At 38.1% G+C, this 25,328-nt stretch overlaps 1 protein-coding gene across 4 annotated transcripts; it reads right to left on the reverse strand.

Annotated features, from left to right (window-relative positions):
* Positions 1-5,149: 5,149 nt before the first annotated feature.
* Positions 5,150-23,842, reverse strand: si:ch211-166e11.5 (sterile alpha motif domain-containing protein 3). Of its 4 annotated transcripts, none has more exons than XM_067409495.1 (6): positions 23,780-23,842; positions 22,334-22,452; positions 18,276-19,351; positions 18,008-18,163; positions 6,988-7,080; positions 5,150-6,889 (listed from the first exon to the last, which is right to left on the reverse strand). In XM_067409495.1, the coding sequence occupies exons 2-6, from the start codon at positions 22,413-22,415 to the stop codon at positions 6,602-6,604; spliced, it is 1,695 nt and encodes a 564-aa protein (XP_067265596.1). In that variant the 5' UTR covers positions 22,416-22,452; positions 23,780-23,842; the 3' UTR covers positions 5,150-6,601. The 4 variants fall into 4 exon arrangements, with proteins under 4 accessions (XP_067265596.1, XP_067265597.1, XP_067265595.1 ...); XM_067409496.1 differs by lacking the exon at positions 23,780-23,842 and adding an exon at positions 23,550-23,640; XM_067409494.1 differs by lacking the exon at positions 23,780-23,842 and adding an exon at positions 22,806-22,880.
* Between the last annotated feature and the right edge of the window lie 1,486 nt (positions 23,843-25,328).

Consider the following 25,328-nt stretch of genomic DNA (forward strand, 5'->3'; position numbering starts at 1 on the left):
CATGGGCACTGGAGGAGGTGCGACAGGCAGCAATGCCCAGCAGGTGGTAACATCGTCCTGTGCATTCACAGACCAAACACTTGCTGAAATATTGATAACTTGATAAGAGTAAGAAAGTGAGTAAAAAATGACTTTTGTCTGAGATTAAAATGCACTTATGTTGGTGCACATCATATATCTGTCAAGTGAACTTTCAGAAACGGTTTGCACATAACTGTCACTGTCATAAAAAATAGTAATGCATAAAATAGCATTTCTTATGGCAATTACTATAACAGCTAACATGATCAAAAATACCCCTAGTTCCTTCATTGCCCTGGCTATCTGTCAAAACAATTGAAACCGGCTGTCCGAGCGACTCTTTTGCCACACACACCTCAAACTCTGAGGAGCGGACTGGAACCATCTTGCTAGTCTCCACCTTCCCATTCAGTACTTTATCAATGAAGACATTCCTGAATTAATATGAACATAAACACAACATATATACTAGAAATTCTATGTCAGATGAGTTATGTAACAGATTTCTATAATTACTGACAGTGAGTGTGTTTGAAGAGTCCTTTTAATTGGAGCAGATGAAATGGGTGACAGCGGGTGATGATTGCGATCGTTGTGGCTGTGTGTAGGTGGAGCCTGGAGATTCCATGACACCATTTAGGCTCCGGTACCGTTTTAAAAGTATCGATTTGGCACAGATGTCGTAAAAAACCCAAACAATACCCAACCCTTTAGACGAGACATGCAAGCATAGGGTGGATAGAGGGGAACAGGATCGGCAAAGGACCTTGAGCCGGGAATCAAACACAGGTTGCTGGAGGTGCAATTGCGTATTGTGTTGGCGAGCTGCCCACGAGGCCATCGACGCAGATAGTCTGGTGAATATGTTGCATTAATTCTGCACAAACAGAAAAAAACCTTGACAAGCTCTTGGCACTAATAAGAATATTAATCTTTGCGTTGACAGTATTAAAATAATTTCTTAATTCTTATTCATCCTTAACCCAGATTATTATAATTTATTTGACTATAGATAATCTCAAACTTGCTACTTTACAACCACTGCAAAATACAAAGATATTATGAAGGATTTGAGGTGTTTTTGTCTATACAGTTTGTCTATAGCAGTGGTCGCCAACCCGTCGATCGCAATCGACCGGTCGATCTTTATCACTGTTCCAGTAGCTCGCGAAAATAACAGAAATACACTTCTCCAGTCTTTGTACTGTATTTTTGTATTTATTTTTGTGTTATTTTCTGGAACTACTGGGGCAGACAGATAAAGGTAAATAGCCCACATTACGTCTGAGTCTGTAAACGGCCGTTAACAAGAGGCCAGAGACGCTGAAGACGTACGCGAAGAGGAGAAAATTCTGTAGCAGGCAAAGCAGCTCACTGTTCACGATGCTCGAAATATAGGAAGAAAATATAAATATTGAATTGGGGGTGAGGGATTAGGAATCTCCTAAAAGGAGATCAGTCTTCAGGAAGATTTCGATTTCGATGGCAATGGCATTTTATTTTCCTCTTACTTCCGAATAAAGTAGCTAATTATTAGCGCATTTCAGCTTTGTTTACAGCGGTAACCAAGGAAACACTGTATCACTGCTGCTCCATAAGCGCCACCTGCTGTCAGAGAGTGAATCTGCGTCTCATTCAGTCTGCTGTTTTTTTTTTTTTATGCCTTTTTTGTGTGTGTAGCATTTATAATTTCACAAAGATACAGTCAGACCGTACTGTTTTTGCTTTAAATGTTGAAATTAAATCTAATTCAAATAAAAACTCTGAGATGGTTGGCTGGTCTTAGCTGGTTTAAGCTGGAAGTAGCTGGTTTTAGCTTGTCTCCCAGCCTGGGTTAGCAGGTGTTCAGCTGGTCAAAAGTCAAAACCCCTCTAAAACCAGCTATGACCAGGCTAGGAGACCAGTTAAAACCAGCTAAGCCAGGCTGGGAGACCAGCCAAAACCAGCCTGACCATCTTAGGCTGGTTTTAGCTGGATTTTTCAAGAGGGAAAACAACTGCTCATGCAACGTGCATAGCATCTTTGTTTGGATTGTGATTAAAAAGCAGTGGTTCCCTCTAATTTGAAATGGCTATATATTTTTGTTTATTATAATAATATTAATAATAAATATCTGCAACCAGTATCAGAATCCGGCCAATTTGCTTGTAAAAAAATAAATAAATAGGCTAAATAAATCAGAATCTACATTGACCACGAAAAAAATACTAAATACAATATGGGCTGTCTTTTTCTATGAAGTAGATCTTGTCTTTCAAAAAGGTCGAGGTCAGGGATCTTGGGCTTAAAAAGGTTGGTGACCACTGGTCTATAGTAATCCAATTGGATTCAACACTTTCAATGTACAAGACGAAATATAACAAGTAACAACATAGTAAAGTTAATGTTTGCATCCTGCAGAATCAGCAAGATATTTACAGTGCCTTCCACAAATATTGGCACCCTTAGTAAATGTAAGCAAAAATCACATTGTGAAATACATGTTTTTCCTCCAAAATACATGTTGGCCACAATTATCAGCACCCCTAGAAATTCTTATGAGTAAAATATCTCTGAAGTATATTCCCATTCATAATTAATTTTTTTTAGCACAGCAGGGTGATCATGAACATGAAACTGTCCAGCCATGACTTGTTTCACGGGAGTACAAACATGAGGAAACACAAAGGCCAAATTCTCTTAATCATTCATAACAATGAGAAAAAAACAAAGAATATAGTTCTGATGTGCAGCAAATGATTGTCGAGCTTCACAAAGTAGAAAATGGCTGTAATAAAATAGCTAAAACATTGAAAATCCCCATTTCCACCATCAGGGCAATAATTGAGAAGTTCCAATCAATTAAAGATGTTACAAACTAACTGAAAGAGGACGTGTGTCTAAATCGTTCTAATGTGTGGTGAGGAGGAAAGTTTGAGTGGACAAAGACTCTACAAGGATCACAGCTGGAGAATTGCAGAGATTAGTTGAGTCTTGAGTCTCAGAAAGCCTAAAAAAACAAAACAAACAAACAGCACCTACATCCCCACAAGTTGTTTCGGAGGGTTTCAAGAAAATCTCCAGCATATTCAGTTGTCAGACACGACTGGAACTTCAAAAGTGACCGGCTTCTATGGTCAGATGAAACTAAAACAAGAGCTTCTTGGCAGCAATCCCACCAGATGGATTTGGTGCACACATGGATAAAAAGTGCCCCATGCCCACGGTTAAATAGGCCCACAACATTAAAGATCCAGCAGTATGTTTTTCTGCTGGAGGTCCTGGACATCTTGTTCAGATACATGGTATCATGGATTCTATCAAATACCAACATAAATCAAAACCTGACCACTTCTGCTAGAAATCCAACAATGGGCCGTGGTTGGAGCTTCCATCAGGACAATGATCCAAAACAAACATCAAAACCAGCACAAAAATGTGTCACTGAGCACAAAATGAAGCTGAATCCATTAAGTGAACCCTAAAGAAAATGAGTGGAGTGAACTGAAGAGAAGAAGCTGGAATCTGAAGGATCTGGAGAGATTCTGCATGAAGGAATGGTCTCTGATCTCTTGTCAGGTGTTCTCAAAACTCATCAGGCATTATAAAAAGAAGACTCAGAGCCGTTATCTTTGCAAAAGGACGTTGCAGTGATTGGGTGCCAAAAATTGTGGCCAACGTAAACTAGAGAAAAACATTTATTTCAAAATGAGCTTTTCCACTCATTTTCAATTCTTTTCCTTCAATGAAAGGTTGGAATTTTGTGAATTTTTCTGAATGAAAGATCAAAAGGATAAACAATGCAGATTTATTTTCACAGCCACCTTTGCTCATATTTACTAAGGGTGCCAATATTTGTGGAGGGCACTGTATCATGGGATCATAAAAACTGCAGTGCGTTTATTTAGTACTGCTCTAATTACACAACTAATGTGTGATTTCTTACAAGTCAAAATAAATAAAAAAAAAGTGCACTGATAATCATATTCAGATTACATTCCTCTGGCTCCTAAATGTAGTTTGTTCTTCTTGAGCATCAGTGAATTTTTTTTAACCTTTTGTAAAAGTGGTGTATGAGCGCCTCAGTGCCTCTCGCAGTTCAAAACGCTTACACTACATCCTACGCCTTCAGTATTCAACTATTCAACAAAACAAGCATAACTGATGCGACATTAACATTTACACAAGGATATGACGTAGTGTAAGTGTTTTGAACTGCGAAAGGTGTTATACTTTCTTCATAAGTTGAATACAGAAGGCAGTCTAGTAGAAGCTAGATATTTAACTCTATAACTTGTTAAATATGGATATTTTCCTTACACAAATGCATTGCCTTTATTAACCCCCTGGAGCCGTGTTGAGTACATTTATGATGGATGGATGTGGATGGACGCACTTTCTTCAGCTCATACTCGGTCTGGTTCACTGCCATTATAAAGCTTGGATGCGTCAGGATATTTATTAATATATCTGATTGTGTTCATCAGAAAGAAGAAAGTCATATACACCTAGGATGGCTTGGTGAGTAAAGCTTGGGTAATTTTCATTTTAAAGTGAACTAATCATTAAACATAAAAACAATTAAAATATTATAATGTTGCTTATTTCTTCTTCCTAGACAGTTAGGATGTTTGAAATGTCAAAATAGCTGTACTTTAAGAGCCAAGTTCTTAACAGTATTGCGGACATGTTGAATGAGAAAATTTGTGTTTTACTTTTTTATTTTTCCACTTTATAGTTAGGGAATATGGCTGTAATGTTTTACATTGTTTATATTTCCATTTTCACATGAAATAAAATTTGTTTCAAGCCTGCAGTTATAGTTTTATTTCATAACAGGTTGTAAATGTTAATTAAAACCAAAAAAGCCACTTAAGTAAATCCAAGTCCAAAGAACTTTTTTTTTTTAATGAGGGGTGTCATTTCAAGTTTTCATAAATTACAAAGTTGTTTAAACTCTCAAAATTCCATCAGCTTAACAAAAGAGTGTACGTTGGGAGACAAGTGACCTTGTTTAGTAAACTTAGTTTTGTCTACTACTTGCGCCCCAGGGCAGCGTTTCCCAAAAGCATCGTAAGCCAAAGTTGATCATAGAACCATTGCCACCAATGGAGCTATAATCAACTTAGGCTTACGTGGTTTTGGAAAACGCCATTTCAGTTCATGATGCCTCTTCTGATTGGATTTATTGAATATTAGTGTATTTAAATTGGCTTGTAATTTTTAAAATGGTTTTAAAGATAATGGGTCTCATTCATGAAACATTCGTAAATATACGAGTAAATATGTGAGTGATTTGCGCGTAAAGAGGCTTTCCCGAAAACTCTTCTCCTGATTCACAAATACTTCGTAAACGTCAGAAGTGATAGTGAAATGTGTGTGTTAATGAATTCCAATCAGTCGTAAATGGAATGGAGAATGAGCGTGCAATTACCATAAATCCCGCCCATTTAATCTGACTGACAACTATATATGGACATCATATTATGACACCAAACAAAGGATTTTGGCCATTTGGGGCCATTAGTTTGCCCAGCCCTATTGAAATCAATTAATTATTTGATTAAAGTGCTCCATTTGCAGATGCTATTACTGGCTCTCACAATAAAAGTAAAAAGAAAAAACGTATGTAATTACTATATATAATATTTTTTCAATATGCTGTGTAAATATGTACCTTATTAAGGTGAATTAAAATGCAGCCTTATTAATGAGCAAAACGTTCGGATGTTAAACGCACTATTTACGCGTGGCTGGGAGCAGGTGTAGATTTCTTTCGTACCAACTAACAGTTGGAAAATATGAACATTTTAATGAATCCGAAAATTTACGCCAAAACCACTTTACACACGATTTACACAAAAATTTGTTCTGCTCGTGTTTCATGAATGAGACCCAATGTGTTTAAGATGGATTACAAAATGTATAAATGTTACTACTGTAGTGGATGTGTGATTTTTAGATGCTGCTCTTCCACATATTTCAATTTCAATTTATTTTATTTATTTATAAAGCACAATATCTGCAAATGGTGGCCTTCATAGCATAATTACTAACCAATTTCAGTTTTACGAATGGTTTATTATTAAAAAAGGTCAACTTGAGTCCAAATAATTTGGTAATCATGAACATAAAAAATAATAAAAAAAAATAAAATAAAAAAAATAAATAAATCAATTTGCAGGCTTTTACCAGGAAGTTTCCCTTAAACAAAATGAAAGCCAGCCACTCAACTAAATCTAGTGCTTTACCTTAGAAAATATAGTAAAAATTCTCCCCATGGAAAATAAAAGAATGGTTTCCAAGCTACTTTGTAAGTACATATGTGGTTTTATTTCCAAAAAAGGAAAAAAAAAAAGGAGAGAAGAACAAGATAAATGGATTTGAACAATATACACTCACTTTGCTAGTTTATTGGGTCCACTTAGCAAAAACAAATGTAGTGTTGCTTTAAACTGCATTCATTTTTTATCTAGGTGTTCCTAATACACCGTAAACTGTCAACAGTACATCTGCTGTAGTTTTATGCACAAGAGAACTTTTACTTTTGCAACACAGTGCAACATTAGGGTTTGATGACAGCAGCCTAATTCTACAGAGTTTAGTACAGCAGTTTGTTTTTTAGAGACATTACCTTCGGGCTAGGTTTCAGATCATCCAGCTCAAGGAAGATCTTTTGAAATGCCTCAAAGGTATTTTTCAGTTCTTTTGGGTAGCTGAGGTTGAGTGCGTATATCAGCCCCATTAGCAGTGCGCAGGCTCTGGGTACTTCCAGGTCTTCCTGGACTTCTGTTCCCTCAATCACAATTCTTGCTCTGGTTGGGTCAGATGTTGTGGCTCCTCTAGATATAACAATCTTCATCACTTCATTGGTACTATCCTCATCATTCTAAGTAGATCAGAATCAATGTCAGTGTTTTAAGTCAACATATTAAAAAAAAAAAAAAAAAAAAAACACAAAATGACACAAAGTACAGTGTGTCTTACCAAGCACTCTTTAAAGAGATCTTCCTCTTTTTCTCTGAGATGCACCATTAAGGAACGGATAGCAGCTTCTCTCCTCCTTTCCAAAGAATAATCCTAAAAAAGAAAATAATGTTAAATTACTTATGAGGATGGATTTTTATAAATACATCACTCTGTAAAAGAGAAAATAAAGATGAAGTAGAGGCGTTTTGACGGGCATTTTGGAAAAGTGGAAACATTTAGTGTGAAAAGCGTTGGTGACTTTTACGCACCATGCTCCGCAGCACTCTGACTTTTTATGGCTGAGTTACTGTTCCTAAATGCTTCCGCATTCCAACAATACCACTTACAGTTGACCATGGAATATCCAGCAGGGATGAAATTTTACAAAATGACTTATTGCAAAGGTTGCATCTTATCGCAGTACCACCCTTGAATTCACTGAGCTCTTCAGAATGACCCATTCCAGACTCCAGCTTTCCGCTGGAAATGTGAGTTAGCTTTTGAGTCATTACATCACGTCTGTAAACAAAGGAGGAGTCCTGGACGCTGCAAGTGGTGGGTCATCTGAAGACTCTTTTAAGCCTGTCATTTTGATGGCGGCTGCTTGCCTCACAGATATGAGAAATACATCTATAGAAAGCTTGAAATATCTAAAAACGAAAAGAAATAGGCTACTCCGATTATGAAGCCTAATCCGAATTAAATGTACATTCTCTCTCTAGGCGCATCTACTATGAAGAGATGATGAGTCAGCAATGTCAACTTCATCTTCGCAGCCGACACAGATTCTGAAAACATTACTTTATTAATAAACAATTAAAATGTTTTCTTGCTGTTTTGGTCACATTCATAATCATTACTTTTGCCAGTTCTTTATGACAAGCTTTATATGCAGGTGCTTTAGCCTATATACATAAACCCTCATTATTATGGTTTATTCTCCCCAGTATTTCAGTAATTAAATTAATATAAATGTGAGTAGTCAACTAATGGCTTAAATGAATAACTACTAGTCTACTAGAAAAACTTATTTCGCATATTTTCGATCCAGCATGTCAGGTATTCTGGTTTGAGCTCGCGCTCAGCTCGCATGCTCACAGACACAGACACACACACACACACACACACACACACACCGAGCATCGTTCATTATTAAATGTTTAAAATTATATTTGTGTATGACTAACCGCAGCACACACCAGAGAAAAAACTTTGCAGGTCCTATGGCTGAGAGAGAGCCTACTCGGATGAAAACCGCTTCAGTGAGCTCAATTATAGTAATGTGGCATTTTTTTTTTGCCAGTAACGGTAACGGTGTTGTAACGGGAGAAAAAGTCATTCGTTTGATTACTCGTTACTGAAAAAAGTAACACCGTTAGTAACGGCGTTTATTTATAACAATAATTTTAAAGCACGATTGCACTTCCACAAGAACTAATGAGGTTCATTCTTGTGTCTTGCGCAGCATTTTTGAGTGTCCGCAAGAACCAATCAAGTTCATTCTCATGATATGCAGCACGTTTGAGCTTCTGTGATAGCCAATGAGGTTTATTCTCAGGTGTGTGGCAAGATGCCTACCATTCAATTAAGAATGTGTCTACCCTTCTTCCTAGGAAGCGACTGAGGGCCAAGCTGAGCCAACATCAGTCTTCTCACCAACACACAAAGCAGCTTCATCAAATTCACCTGCACACCCATGCTCACAAAAGGTACCCACAAAAGCCCAGGAGGACGCCACATCCCTTTCACTGCCCTCCTTGCCCTTCACTATTGTAAATAAAGTGCTCTCTGGGCATTCAAGCATACCTCTGTGTCATGCCTCTTTCCTGCCTCACTACACTGGTGAAGAATGCGGGCAGCTTCCCCGAGGCACAAATACCCACCTGAATTGTCTGCCCACATCCCAGTCTGATCAGTCTGATCCAGCCACATCGACTGAAGACTGAAAAGCCAGGACAGGCTGTCCTTCCCATTACTTGTGTTCATGGAGACACTCGATATTTTCCTGACAGGTAGGAGTGGTAAAGGACCTACCTTTCCCCCTGCTGTTAGGAAAAGATTGGCCAGGTTTGGACTGACTGCTATGGCCTCAGCGGTACAGGCCACATCCAAGAGACCCCCTAGAAGAGCCTGCAGTCGGATGGTCTACGTTTCTCCAGAGAGTGAGAGATCCAAAACACTCTCCATCAATTCTGAGCCCTATTGTGAAAGTACCAAAAAAGACAGCATCTTCCAATTTTGTAATGACTATCGGAAACTCAACAAGAGCAGCTGATTGAGCAGTTGGGGAAGGCCCATTTCATCTAGACTTTGGACCTTACAAAGGACTATTGGCAGGTCCCCCATACAGTTAAAGCTCAGGAGAAGACAGCTTTCAGTACTCCTTTGAGGCAATGTTAATACCAGGTTCTACGTTTCGGGCTGTACGGGGCACCAGCAATGTTTCAATGCATGATGAACATCCTGTTGAGACCCTATCAACAGTATGCTGCAGTCTACTTGGACGATGTTGTAATCCACTCAGAGGGCTGGAAATAACATCTCAACCATGTCCGAAAGGTACTGTCCACTTTACAAGAGCTGGACTCAAGGCCAACCCCTGCAAATGCCACCTAGGAATAACAGAGGCATGATATTCCACATTGGGAGGGGTTTGGTGTTAACCCAGGAAGAAAAAGTAAGTGCGGTCAAGAACTTCCCATGACCCCTCACCAAATTACATGTGTGCCTTCCTGGGGTTGGCAGGATATTCCTGATGTTTCTTCCCCAATTTCTCCTCATTAGCTAGCTCTCTGACAGACCTCACCAAAAAGGGTCACCCTGAGAAAGTCTCTTGGACCAGGGAGACAGAGAAGGCCTTCCAGAAATTGAAGGCAGGACTGATAACCCAGTCTGTGCTTCATGTTCCCGACTTAACATTGCCCTTTAGGTGCAGGATCGACAAATTCTGTTATAGTGGACAAGGATCTCATTTGTTCAGGAACCAGCTCCTTGAGTGCTGTTGATGAACTCTTCAAAGTCCACTGTGTTCAGACTGTTGTATAAGGAAGTCCTTGTCAACAGGTTACATTTGAAAGTGTTTCTTTTGTCAAATTTTGAATGCAAACAGCCAGTCTTTGAAATCTCATTTAAGAGTCATGCAGTTTCTATCCTTTGTTAAAACTTAAGTTATGTGCACAAGGTGGCTGTAGTCGGCAGTTCTGTACAGTTTGTGTTTTTGTCCCATCTATTTAAAAGTAGACGGGACAGAATATAGACCTGATTATATGCAATGAAAAAAAAAAATTCTCATTAACAGCACTGTATTTTATCTTTGTCAAATTTTTGACAGAACATTTTTCAGAGCATCATGTATTTAAAGTACGAAGATAATGTAAATTGAGAGAACTTGTAACAGCCAACATTCTGACCATTATTTATGTTGGTTTAATTGGTACATCTAAGACATGTTGTTGAAAATAAAAGTTCAAACTGATACATCATGTTGACTTATTTATCTGATTGACTGAAAATACAATGTGTGCAAACAGAATGCAGATTACATTAAATTACCCAGTTCAGGGTTTGTATGAACACTATATTATTGTTGAAAAAAAAAAAAAAAAAAAAACTTTTAGTTAACTTTTGACACACCTCGAGCCCATCCACATGGAGATGTGTTTATATGTATACATAAAAACTGCTATTTTTTTTAAACCGGGTCCCAGAGTGGATAAATCTGAAAACAACACCCTTGCATTTTCGTGTTCAGCCAATCCGTATATTTTGTGAAACAATGATGTCATCACCACACGTCTCAACTCTAGTCAGACACAGCTACGTAACATTACAGCAACAAAAACAATGGCTGACTATATGCTTGTGTCAGAAGCTACTGAACCTATTAGCTTTACTAAAGTAAGGCTTTATTACTAAGCTTAACTAAATTTTGTATACAGCATGCAAGGTTTATGTAAATGCTCCAAGTCTTTTTTTTTTTTAGTGTAGCTCTATGGTAGAATTACAGTGTACTACATCGTTTTGAGTATGTTTCAGTGGTTATGTGTGTACGCAGATATTTTTTTATGTGTGGATGTGGCCCTAGTGTAGTTTCAACACTAACTTGGTGTAAATAGAGCTTGTGAGGGAAAAAAAAAAAAAAAAACACTAATGGTGTTAATGATGAACAGTAACAGTGCTTTTTTTTAACTATGCCAGTTAAACTCAATTTAGTGTGGACCTGTATGAACAAAGTAAAAGTGTTAATTTTCACAATTTTTGGGTGAATTATACCTTATGACTACAGTAAGCTGAGTCTTGGATAAAACTAACTTTATCATAAAGCATTTTAATTCATGATTAAAATTGCATTGCATAATGTGTGCTTATACAGACTGACAACCACAAGTAAATGGCATTCATATATTTAATATGGACTAAAAATGTTTCTTTGCAATTTCAAGTAGGTTATATTTACATACAATTAACCTGACAGTCAAGTCGTTTATACAGGTTTTGTAATGAAAAAACAATTAAGTCTACAATTAAGAAACCCTTAGAAAACAGTAAACATTGAGTTTACATGTGATTCATTTAAAATAATTTATTATTCCAATATCCAAATATGATACTAAATCCCACAGAAAAAAGGGTTTCTATTTGTAACATGCTGTCTTTGAATTATAAACAAGACAAACATTCGCTGAATAAAGGTTAGCCAATACAAACATATTTATAGAAATCAGTTGACAATGAATAGGAAGGACCAATAAGAGCAAAACTAATAGAGTATTCAAGAACAGTGTTTGGAATAACTGTAACAACGTTATTTTTTCAGTAACGGGGTAATCAAATTACTTTTCCCATCGTTACAACGCCGTTAACATTACTGGACGTTAAATGCAGTGCGTTACTATGCATTTATTGAATAAACTGCTAGTGAGGAGGTGGGTTAATAACGAGATAAGCGATTATGATGGGCTAAGGCAGAGTCATGTGTTTCACGGTAGCCAATCAGAGCCAGTGTTTTTACACACATGCCAGCACACGCGCCAGCGGCACCACACACACACAACAGCTAAACAGACATTCGCAGCAGCAGCAGAGATGGCGAGTCAGGATCAATCCGATGAAAAGTTGGCATTTTCAAGGTGGAGATATAAGCACTACTTCAAATTCATTGTGGTCAAAGGCAAGAACGTGCATGTAATGTGTAAATTATGTCCAGGAGCGAAGACTTTGTCGACATCCGTTGTAAGCAACTCTAATTTAATGAAGGGCGACACACGCATCTACAAAGCTAGTAGCCAAAAACACAGATACCTCCTCCACCACAGATGATAGCTCGCCATCCACTAGCAAAGAAGGACTCGGAGCAAAGTCCTCCAAGCAGCAAAAACTAGATCTTTCTGCCTTACAACAAAGACCTATGATGACACAGGCTGAAGTCAGCCGTATGATAGGCAGGTATGTTGTTAAAAGTATGTTGCCATTATCGACGGTGGAGGATGATTCATTCCGAGCCATTATTGCTAAAATACCTAGGAAAGCAGGGGTCTGTACACCATGCTCAAAGACTTTTGCTAAATACCTAGATGTTGAGTATGCCAAAATGAACAGAGCTTAAAAAGAGTTTGTCTACAACTGCAGATATTTGGACTGCGCACAACCGCAGTTACCTCGGCGTGACTGCCCACTGGTTAGATCCACACAGCCTAGAGCAAAAGAAAGCAGCCTTAGCCTGCAGACGTTTCAAGGGCCGTCATACGTATGACAGCATTGCTACTGAACTGGAAAATATCCACTCATCCTTTAGTATTTCTAACAAAATCACAGCTACTGTCACAGACAATTGTTCGAATTTTGTGAAAGCCTTTAAAGTTTACCAGCCCGTTCAGGGAGATGACTCTGGGGAGGAAGATGATGATGATGTGACTTTTGTCGACCTTCATGATGTCTTACAAGACATGAATGTGGAAGAGGATGTTGTGACTTTGCCACCACACCACAGATGTGCATCGCACACAGCAAACCTTATTTCATGCTCTGATGTGGACAAGTAGCTACTTTCAAGGCCAGACATAAAAGCTGTGTACAGAAGTGCCACCTCCAAATGCACAGCTTTGTGGAACAAGGCCAGCTGTTCCACAGTGGCTGCAGAGATCGTGGATGAAGTCCTTGAAAGGAAGCTCCTTGTCCCACGTACGACCAGATGGAACTCCTTTCATGATGCCGTTGCTCGTGTCTGGGAATTCCCAATCGCCGAGCTGAACACCATTTCCTACAATTTTGGGTTGAAGGCCATCACAGTTCGGGAGTACCTGTTCCTTAGGGAATACTGCACAGTGATGAAGCCACTAACGGTAGCCCTTGACATTCTTCAGGGCGAAGACAACTGCTTCTATGGCACCCTTCTAGCCACACTGGAGACATTGATCTCCAAGACCCTGGACTTGAAGACTGGCCTCCAAATCCTTGGTGACCTTCCAGAGGCTGTTGTCAAGGTAAATACATTGAATACATACTCTCATACATGAAATATGTATTAATAATGAAATCAAAGTAAAATGAAATTGTATATCTCTCAGCTGTCTGTGTGTCTCTGTGTCTGTCTCTGTGTGTTTTTGATTCCCAGGGAAAGCAAGAACTGAGAGGAATGTAAATGTGTACCTTGAAATGCAATGTAAGTCGCTTTGGATAAAAGCGTCTGCCAAATGTATTAATGTAATATGTGCGTGTCTGTCTCATTTCAGGCAATCAGAAATAGATTTGCAGAGGTGCTGGAAAGTGAGACTGCCATCTTGGCTGCGGTGACACTGCCCAGATTTAAACTACGTTGGCTGCGGACACAGGAAAGGAAGGACAACGCCAAGGCATGTCTGCTGCCGGAGTGCCGGAAAAGTGCCCAAGAAGACCAGCCAACAGGTACCAACGCGCAGCCTCAGCACAGACTCAGCCATAAATGAATTATTTTCCTTTGAGGATGAGGAGGAAACTTCTGCTTCTGTGGAAAGCCAAGTCGCTGACTATTTAAAATCAGGAGCACAAGGGATGGACACTCTAAACAGATTCCCACTCATAAAAAAAATTCAATCAAATACAATGCAGCCACTCCATCCAGTGCCCCAGTAGAGAGACTATTTAGCCTGGGGAAGCTGGTCTTCACCCCAAAGAGAAACAGGCTGACAGACAAGAGGTTTGAAATGCTGCTGCTGCTTAGATACAATCAGTGGTTTGAAGGGTAGGATGGTTAGGCTACATGGGTCAGTTGGATACAAAACGGACACATGAATAGATGAGTGTTTGGATGGGTAGATGAATATCTAGGAGCTGAAGTTCAATCTTTAAAAGCACTTCATATTGTTAAACGGTTTACTTTTTTAATGAAGATAAAGAAATACAGCAGCCTATGTCTTACCATTTATCTCAGGTTGTTAGAGTTATTTAATTTGCTACAGTTACTGCAAACACACTTTATATTATTTAACTGTTTACTTTTGAAGAAAATACTTGAAGTACAGAATGTCTACCAGACCAGTTGTCTGACATTGGGAGTTTGATTTATTTAATTAAGAATAAGGCCCAATCCCAATTCTATTTTATACCCTTACCCCTTCCCCCTACGCCTACCCCTTCCCCCTTGAAACAGAGTGTCAAGGGGTAGGGCTGAAAATATTCCCCTAAGAAATGGGACACCACTACTAGACCGTTACACATCATCATAAGTCGTCGCTAACATGTCGCTGAACATGTTTAATCGGCGTTTGTCGGGTCGTGGAATGTCTGCGCGGTGTGAACAGTTTTCCAACAGACGGCAACAAACTCTGACGTAATCTGACCTGGCCACGAACCGTTGCCATGACGATGAGGCAAGTCCCCTGCAAAGACAGCTGTTTGATCGCGCCCGCGCCTCACACACACACAACAAAGCAGTGGAAACGTGACATCGCAGCTTGTTCATTATAAAAAATAAAATACTGTTAAAAAAATATACAAAAGATACAATAGTCCATAGTGCAATCCGTGCCACTGAGCAAGAGCAGCTGCTCCACTTCACCAAAAGAGAGAGGTAACGTTAACCGCTATGAGAGCAACGCAGGTTTACCTTCAGTTTCGTTTTTAATAATTCGTTTTGGCTTGTTTAGCTACATGGTTGTATATGCTTATGGGTCTCGTTAATAAAAAGGGTCGCGCTAAAAAAAGCCTTAAGATGCCATCGATAGCTGTAGTGATCTCTGTTGCTTGGGCGACAGCTATTTTTTTGCATTTGTCTTCAGTTCTTCGCATAAGTCAAAGGAGACGAGCCTGCGTGTTTCCTCAGGAGTCCCTGGTTGATACAGAACATACAATACTGATGAATAAGCACGCAAACTGAATGCACTTTTTGTTTATATCATGTAACGTACATGTATTTATGGACGTAACCACAACAAAACAATACATTAATCAGGCATGTGGCAAAAAGACAAGTTAGCTGCCACCAGATTTGAATTTATGTTGTCAAATCAACGCGGGTTTCAATAAAATATAAAAAAATATGTTGTGGAACTATCATAATGTAAAAAACATTAGCGAACTGTTTTCATAACGATTTTAACAAATCTTTTTTCGGAGAACATAACCGTATACATGAGCACAAGATTAAAGGCAACATAAAACAAGTGATTATTTATTACTAAAATACTGTTTACCGTAAAAAAAACCTTACATTTATGGGTCTCTCTGCTCGCTCGGTCAGCCATGTTGGAAATTTATCATACCCCTTCGTCTGAAATGTGGTCCCGAAAAATCTTCGTTTGAAGGGCTACCTGGCCCTACTGCTAAAAAAAACCAAACAAATTCTTTGACATATAGCAACTTTTTTATTTTTTAACAGTAACACAAATAGTTACTTTCCCTGGTACCGAGTTACTGTTATTATAGAGTAATTCAGTTACTAACTCAGTTACTTTTTGGAACAAGTAGTGAGTAACTATAACTAATTACTTTTTTAAAGTAACGTTCCCAACAGTGTTCAAGAATTTCAAAAAGTTAGTCCCACATATAACGAGGGGTTGTGTTAACTAAAGCGTCCGTCATTAAACGAATCTTAAAAACACGGGTGAATAATTAAAAATGTTTTCTGACAAAAAAAAAAATAAAAAAAACAAGCAAGAACAAATTTTTAAAATTTTTTACCTCTCTGTGCACGCGCGCGTGTGTTTATGAGAACTCGCGCAGCTTTGAGACAAGTTCAGACAATGGTAATTTTAAATGCATAAGTAACTAATGTGCTAGTTTTCATACAAAATACATAGGCTATGTAACATAATTAGGTACTTTAGTTAGTATTAACACAATAACGCAACATGTAGGCCTAGGCTACGTTTTTCAACACTGAGAATAAATAAAAAAAACGCCAGTTTCTCCAGACTCGCGCTTGCCAGTCAGTCACACATCACAACATTTAATAATCACTAAGCCATATAGCGATTTCAATTTTATTTAGATTTGTTGTTCAACATTACTTGAGCATTTTATACCCGTTTACCTTAAGGCAGAAGTACCGTGACTAGTACTGTCCTCGCTTGAGAATTCAGTCACTGAGACGACGGGGGTGAAGGAGGATTGAGCGGGATTTTGTGTAGCTGTGTTGCAGTGTCTTTTTATTGATAGGCCATACGCATTTGTCAATCATCCCCGCTTGCTATTTGGGGAAATGAACCCAGCATTATGATTGGTCGAACTCTTTCTTTTGCTGGATTTGAGTACTACGAGTGTACGGAGGAGTCACCGGGTTTTTGCGTAGTATAGAGTGACAAATTGTACCAGCGTACTTTGAGGTCAAAATGCGTACATTTGTACATGTTGGCATGTCTGTATTATATAGATTGAACAAAGTATCGTTACACCCCTACCATATAACAAATCTCAACTATTTGATCATTAAAGGTGCCGTAGAACGTCTTTTTAAAAGATGTAATATAAGTCTAAGGTGTCCCCTGAATGTGTCTGTGAAGTTTCAGCTCAAAATACCTTTCATTCATTCATTTTTTTAACTGCCTATTTTGGGGCATTATTAAATATGCGCCGATTCAGGCTGCAGCCCCTTTAAATTCTCGTGCTCCCCGCCCCCGGAGCTCGAGCTTGCCTTAAACAGCATAAACAAAGTTCACACAGCTAATATAACCCTCAAAATGGATCTTTACAAAGTGTTCGTCATGCAGCATGTCTAATCGCTTAAGTACAGTATTTATTTGGATGTTTACATTTGATTCTGAATGAGATTGATAGTGCTCCGTGGCTAAAGCTAACATTACACACTGTTGGAGAGATTTATAAAGAATGAAGTTGTGTTTATGAATTATATAGACTGCAAGTGTTTAATAATGAAAATAAGGACATGGTTCTTGTCTCTGTGAATACAGTAAGAAACAATGGTAACTTTAACCACATTTAACAGTATATTAGCAACACGCTAACGAAACATTTAGAACGACAATTTACAAATATCACTAAAAATATCATGATATCATGTCAGTTATTATTGCTCCATCTGCCATTTTTCACTATTGTTCTTGCTTGCTTACCTAGTCTGATGATTCAGCTGTGCTGCTCCAGATGTTAATACTGGCTGCCCTTGTGTAATGCCTTGATCATGGGCTGGCATATGCAAATATTGGGGGCGTACATATTAATGATCCCGACTGTTACGTAACAGTCAGTGTTATGTTGAGATTCACCTGTTCTTCTGAGGTCTTTTGCACAAATCAAAATTACATAAGGAGGAGGAAACAATGGTGTCTGAGACTCACTGTATGTCATTTCCATGTACTGAACTCTATTTAACTATGCCGAGGTAAATTCAATTTTCAATTCTAGGGCAACTTTAACATTATCACCAAATGTAAACCATCCTATGTTATACATTTATGAACTGACTTGAGCTGAATAATGACACTAGGCAGAATTTGCTTCTGTTATTTTCCTGGTTATGACTGTGAAGCTGCTTTTAAACAATCTGTACTATATAAAGCACTCTATCTCTATAAATAAAAGTTGACTTGACACTTATTCATACCTCTAGCAGCATGTTCCTTATACGATGAATATTCATTTTTGCGGGCCCTCTTCTTGTCAACACCAAGGATGTTATTTTCGGGAAGTACTGGTCTAGTTTTGCCATAAACATGGCCTCCAGGTTAACAGTGGTGATCCTTGTGAATTCTTCGTTTATCTACAGAAAACAAAGCACAAATAAAAGAGGCACAATTTGTTAATGTAATAATACAATTTGTTAATGTTAATATAGCACATACTGTAAACAATTTTATTAAAAATATATTTACCTGATCTGCACAGAAAAGAGCAGGCCATCGGTCTTTTAACTCATTGACTGATGGTGCGTGACTGACAACTTCCTGCCTGCGAATGGAGAATGTCTTTGCCATCTTCTCACTGATGATCTGATAATTGTTCCTCATCTTTACTTCATTAAGGAGCTCCAACCGTTCAAGCTCCAAGCTTTCTTCGGTTTCTCCTTGTGGGTGAGGGGGTAAAAAGTTCACCTCTGCCTTTCTTGGCTTTTTGATATTCTTCGCTGGTGCTTTTTCATGTGCTCGCTTCTTTTTGAGAGAGTTCACATCGAGCTCAGGGCACCCAAGATTTCTCAGTTTCGATCTATAGTTGCCCATTTTATACTTTAGTCTTTGTCGCCAGCCGTAGCATCCATTATATGAGCCCGGTTCTTTAAGGCAAGGATGTTTCTGAATCAGCGCCTCGGCGACATCAGACAACTGTGCGCTTGTTGGATAGGCCACATACTGAAAGATGCTTTCGGCCAGTTTCTCCAGGATGTCTGGAAGGATTGAGGTGAAGTTGAGTTGAAATCCATCCTTCTTGAAAGCTTCATTTCCTGAAGCAAGCACGAGCTCTGTATCATAGGCAAAGCGAGGTACTGGGAACACAGTAGGCCATCGCTGTGAACGTTGAGTCTTGTGTTCAGGTGACGAAAGGATTGATGTATCCAGTGATCCAGGAGAGGAACTGCTGTTTGAAGGAAGGATGGAGGTCACTGAAGTGTAGACCGAGGATGCTGAGGTCTGGATGGAGGTCTTTGATGCACTTTTAATGGAATTATCCACATTAGTAAAAGTCAGTGTGAGTGTAGGAGGTTCAACAATGTGAATCACCTTAATTGTGTCCTTGTCCTTGATTTCGCTTGTTGAGGTAAGAGAGAAATATTCCTCTCCGAAATCAGGATCCTTATAATGCAAAGTAAAGTTCCCAGCGAGGCCAAATGTCTTTCTCACAATATACTCAAGTTCATTTACACTGCCAGGGATTCCATGAGGCAAGTCCAGTTTGCGGATGTCATGGTCCTGAAGAATGATACGAAGTTTGGCCGGATGAGACACTGGCGCTACTGTAAGAAAAACCACATCACTTGAGTTTGAGTTACAGCACAATATGTCCACTCACATCCCTTATACTAGGGCTGACGATTGTCATGCGCATTTCGTCGGAAAAAGCCGGTTCCCTGATTGCCGCTAAATCGCCATCACCTACTTTCAAATGAAGCGGCATTTAATAGACAGAACCGTAGATCACTGACAAGCGACGCAATATCGCGTTCATTTTGAAGGCGATTCATCTGCGATAATGAACGCGATATTGCGTCGCTTGTCAGTGATCTACGGTTCTGTCTATTAAATGCTGCTCCGCTTGAAAGCAGGTGATGGTGATTTAGCGGTAATCAGGGAACCGGCTTTACTGACGAAACGCGCATGACAATCACATGCGATATATCGCCCAGCCCTACCTTATATGTGCAGTATCAGAGGGGTTGTGCAGAACTGCCATCAGACCTATTCAAACCAGCCACAAGTCCATCAGTGTCTGCCATTATGTCGACTCAAAAGTGCATCATTGGCAATTATCCATACGGAAATATTTTGTAATGCTTTTTAAATTGTTAAAGGATTAGTTCAGTTCAGAATTAAAATTTTCCTGATAATTTACTCACCCCCATGTCATCCAAGATGTTCATGTCTTTCTTTCTTCAGTGGAAAAGAAATGAAGATTTTTGATGAAAACATTCCAGGATTTTTCTCCATATAGTGGACTTCACTGGGGTTCAACGGGTTGAAGGTCCAAATGTCAGTTTCAGTGCAGCTTCAAAGAGCTCTACATGATCCCAGACGAGGAATAAGAGTCTTATCTAGAGAAACCATTGGTTATTTTCTAAAAAAATAAAATAAAAATTATATACTTTTTAACCACAAATGCTCATCTTGCACTGCTCTGTGGTGCGCCACGCATTTCGTAATCACGTTGGAAAGGTCACACGTGACGTAGGTGGAAGTACCGATCTAGTGTCTACAAAGCGAACCTGCAAAGATTAAGTCAAACGCCTTTTACAAAAAAAGGTAAAAACAATGATGTCGGACGATTTTGAAGTTGGAGGAGAAAATGAGATGGAGTTTTTCGCTCTACTGCGGTACTTCTGTCTACGTCATGCGTGACCTTTCCAACGTGATTACGTAATGTGTGGCGCATCACAGAGCAGTGCAAGACGAGCATTTGTGGTTAAAAAGTAAATTTTTTTTTTTTTTTTAGAAAATGAGTGATGGTTTCTCTAGATAAGACTCTTATTCCTCGTCTGGGATCATGTAGAGCTCTTTGAAGCTGCACTGAAACTGACATTTGGACCTTCAACCCGTTGAACCCCAGTGAAGTCCACTATATGGAGAAAAATCCTGGAATGTTTTCCTCAAAAACCTTCATTTCTTTTCCACTGAAGAAAGACAGACATGGACATCTTGGATGACATGAGGGTGTGTAAATTATCAGGAAATTTTAATTCTGAAGTGAACTAATCCTTTAAGATAAACAGGCACAAGTGTTCAAAAGCACTGCATACACTACAAATATTTTTTATTTAAATTCATATATACACATATATATTTCATGAATGTTAAGCACTCAAATTACACGAGTGGCATATTTAAATGTAAGTTTAAATTCATTCTGTTTACTTTATCAGATCATTTACATCAGTAAACGAGTCTGTATATAGTGCACACATATTTATGCAAACTTTATTTTTTATACAACCTTTTATGTGCAAGGAAAATTGCATATGCACATTTCAGTTCCCATTTGTACATCAGGCCCTCTTTATCACTTTTGTTCGATTAAGCAGAAACTACACTAATGCAAAACTTTGCTTATAAGCTCATAGTCTGACAAAAAATATTTAGGACATTAAACAGCAAATGCCAAGAGGAGGGAAGCCTTTTGGGCAGCTTTGATGTTTTAAATTAAAAAAATGTTTTAAAATGTTTTTAAATGTAATTAAAACTACAAAGAACAATAAATACCTGTTGCTTAAAGCAACATGGTCTTTTATAAAAAAAAAAAATAAAAAAAAAAGCCATGACAAAAATTTTTGACAACATCTCACCGTCTCTGAAGCTCATATTTACAACTACTACTCACATGACTTTACTGACTTTACAAAAATAATTTTTTGGAAACCAGCTTAATTGATGATATTTGCGAGCACCATATCTTTGCAGAAATTATACATGATGTTTATCTTTATGCCTTTTTGAACTGTTTTCGTATGTAGTGCAATTCACAAATGGCTGTATTATCGCATACCGTGTCTTTTTCAGCAACTGTGACTACACGGCACTCAAGAGAAGAGAAGTTCAACTTTTAAAATAATGTATCTGTAGATCTGCGTCTTGTGTTTCTAACCGCAAAAACATCTTCTGTGTGAATGGCCGCTATTCTGTTTTGCCACAATGATAGTTTGGCAGGTCTTGCAAATATGATACATCTATCTCTACTGTATCCAAAATATTACCAAATCATGGATGTTGATTTTGTGGCAAAGTCCTTATCCTGCCCTGAATTCACCTTCCCGTTTCTGTGCTTTCTTCTGTGCTCTGTTCTCGCACTAGATTTTTACACTGAAGGCCGGTTCACAGAAAACATGTTTGCGCTGTTAAAAATGCAAGATGCAGGTCAGTAGAGCGACAAAAAGCACAAACGCTTGAGGCGTTTCTTTAAAAATTCAACTTCTTTTAACTTGAGCGCCGTGACGCAGTAAACGCAGTTCTATGCGTCTTAATTTGTGTTCTGAAGATGAACAAAGGTCTTACAGATTTGTAATGACGTGAGGGTGAGTAATTAATTACAGAATTATCATTTTTGGGTGAACTAACCCTGTAATCATGTGCTGAAGAATCGATACTGAAGCAGCTGTATCAATACTCGTATCAGGAAGGAGTGTGTGACGATACACTGTCATATGGATATAACGAACACAGCCTGTGTGACTTTTGAATAATCATTCATCTGTGTAAAGATCAACATTAATAAAGATCAAATAACTAACCTGTTTGTTGCTCAGTATCTTCATGTTTAACTCCGACTGCTTCAATCCCCATGTCTTCACTCTCCTCTTTAATAAACGACATCTTTGTAACGTGGATCTCAGCTGAACCAGGAGTTTTCCTGTGTGTTTGAACAATTTGTCATGTTTAAGTGCATTAAAAAATATATCCCTAAAAATTCAAGGTATAGCCCAAGTGTAAAATGGATTTTTTAAAAACATATTTACAACACATTATATATAGTTAAACAATAACATACGACATGTGAGAGTGCAACATTACTAATGCTCAATCGTCACTTAATTAATCATCTCATTAACACTACTCAGTGTTCATCTGTGTGCACACTACAAAAGTGAAGTGGTGTTGAATCCACTAGTCACAATTTGAATAAGTGCAGTGTCTAAAACAATAAGTAAGCTAAAAAATGTGCACTAGTAGCATGAAAATATTAAGTTTGTGATATAAAAGCACCTGAAAGTGGGGAATATATAAAACATTTTGAATTTTAGTAAGATTTCCACACTAATAAGTGAGAATGAACATGGCGTCCTCCATGATTGCCAACAACAAACTACTATAACGTGTAATTATGACTTCAGATGCGGAAAGCAGAGCATTTCTGACAGCACTGACTCTTTTATACCAATACTTCATTGATTCTAACTTTCCTGACTAGCCAGACACTCTTAAAAACACTTAAAACCAGACTTCAAATTAATACAAGAGTAACACAGAATACGAACTTAGTTATTTACGAATTATATTTAGTATCTAAAGACTTGTAGAATACGTTTAACAGATTGAACTTTCATGAAAAAAACTTTCATTTAGTTTATAAAAGATGTAATTCATGTTTGTGTCGCTCTGCGCGTGCAGTGATTCGATCGACTCGAAACAGTGAATCATTTAGAAACTGCGAAGCAACTGATTCAATTGACTCGGAGTTTAGAAAAGCTCCGTTTCTCCATCACAACATACCGAGACCGAATTTGTGTTTACCATAAACTGATTCACGATATAGGGCGCGAAATGAGAGGCAGCATTTCTGATACAGACGTGTGGATGTGCTTTACTCACACGAATGACGCTCATTAATGTTAGATAAAGCATTGCGATGTTATATTCATTAATAGTTAATTTATTTGCATATATTGCATAAGCTATTAAATAATCTTTGTATCGATTTAAACACTTAAAACGCATGCAAACACAAACCTTTCTTCAGCCAAATCACAGACTGAGGAGCGTGGCGCATACTTATGATGTCATATCACCGCGCCATAATAAAAGTCTCGTTCACACGTTAAACTCACAAACGTGCGTTAAAATGTACATACACAAAAAGCACATACATACATTTATTAAATGAAACGAGCTGATTTCAATCAAATATAACTGAAAGTTCACTGCACTTAATAGAAAAAAGTTATGGGAACTCAACTTACGTTAAGCAGAACTCAAACTGAATCAGTTACAGCAGATTTTTGCTCCAGCATGCTTGATTCTTCTTTGTTTTTTAACGGCAGCAGGCAACCAATGTAATAGAAGCATTACTGCCACCTTCTGCCCAGGAGTGTGGAACAGAGTTATATTCTATAGCCCTGTCTCCCTGATACAATATAAGAAATATTTACTATTTATTTCACTTAAAGATGTAATTCAATAACACATTATGTTTTGGTTCACAAATTATTTAAGGCAAAAACTTTTTCAAAAAAAAATAAATAAATAAAAAATAAATAAAAAATAAATAAATAAATATATATATATGTATTAGAGAAAAGTCCTGCTTTTCATTCAATCGCTTCTTTTACACTTGTTATTGATTATGGGATGTAGTGTATCAGCTCCCTCTTATCTTCTTACCTCTCTGGATGATTTGTACCATGGTGCTTTGAGATTTATAACTGATAGTTAATTTGTAAGTTTGAACCAAAACAGGATTAATTTAAAATAGCCTACAGATTTAAAAGATGACTGATTTTTAACTGATTATTACCACACACACACACACACACACACACACACACACACACACACACACACACACACACAAAAAAAAAAAAAAAAGAAAGAAAGTAAAAAAAGACATAATATCAGCTGGTTGGTATAGTGGAAATCTCTGAACATGTCTTGTGTGTGTAACTGAAAATATCCCTTATCAGAAAATCTGTCTTTAACATAAATTTGGGTTCAGAATCTTGATTATATGAACATCAGAATAAAAACACCTACTGATGGAAATGGTGGCAAGTATACAGTGTGTACTGTACAGTATTCAGTATAGTGAACATTCATGCATACTAGAGAAAAGCAGATTCCAGATGACCATTGATGTTCATTGAATGCATAACTTGTCATTTTTATGTCATAGAGCCATATATTATTGTCATTTGGACACAGATTTGATGTCAGAGGAAGGATGTGCTCCTCCAGCTGAATCAGATCATCATATTCAAAAGACAGTCATTGGTCGCCAACTACTGGTGTAATTATATAATACAGGGATTCCCAAAGTGTGGTGCGCGCACCCCCAGGGGTACGTGAGCTGCCACCAGGGGGTGCACGAGAGGAAAAAAGTAATGGCGGTCTGTTTTTTTAAGTGAAATTTTTCCATACAATAAAAAAAAATGAATAGTAAACATTTCCTTTGTAATCGCTTTTATTTTAAATAAAAAACTATAATGAATTAGTTTTTGATAAAAACGTAGAAGAAGACAGCTGCTGTCTTCTTCTACGCACTGCTCTTCTTGTATGCACTGCAGGCTCGTTTCATTCATTCCATATATATATTATAAATATGCTTAACTGGCTGAAATCAGGGAAACTGTCAAGTGGGACGTCTTATGATAAAGTTGTTAGTCATGAAGGAGGAGAGGGACCAAGAGAGAGTGAGGATTTGGAGGCAACAGAGACGGAGAGAATAGAGAAAGAAAATGAGTGGGAGTCAGAAGATGCGCCGGAGGAAACCGAAGAGGAGGGAAGGATATGGCA

The sequence above is a fragment of the Chanodichthys erythropterus genome, chromosome 14 (genome assembly GCF_024489055.1).
Source record: "Chanodichthys erythropterus isolate Z2021 chromosome 14, ASM2448905v1, whole genome shotgun sequence".
Classification (NCBI taxonomy): Eukaryota; Metazoa; Chordata; class Actinopteri; order Cypriniformes; family Xenocyprididae; genus Chanodichthys; species Chanodichthys erythropterus.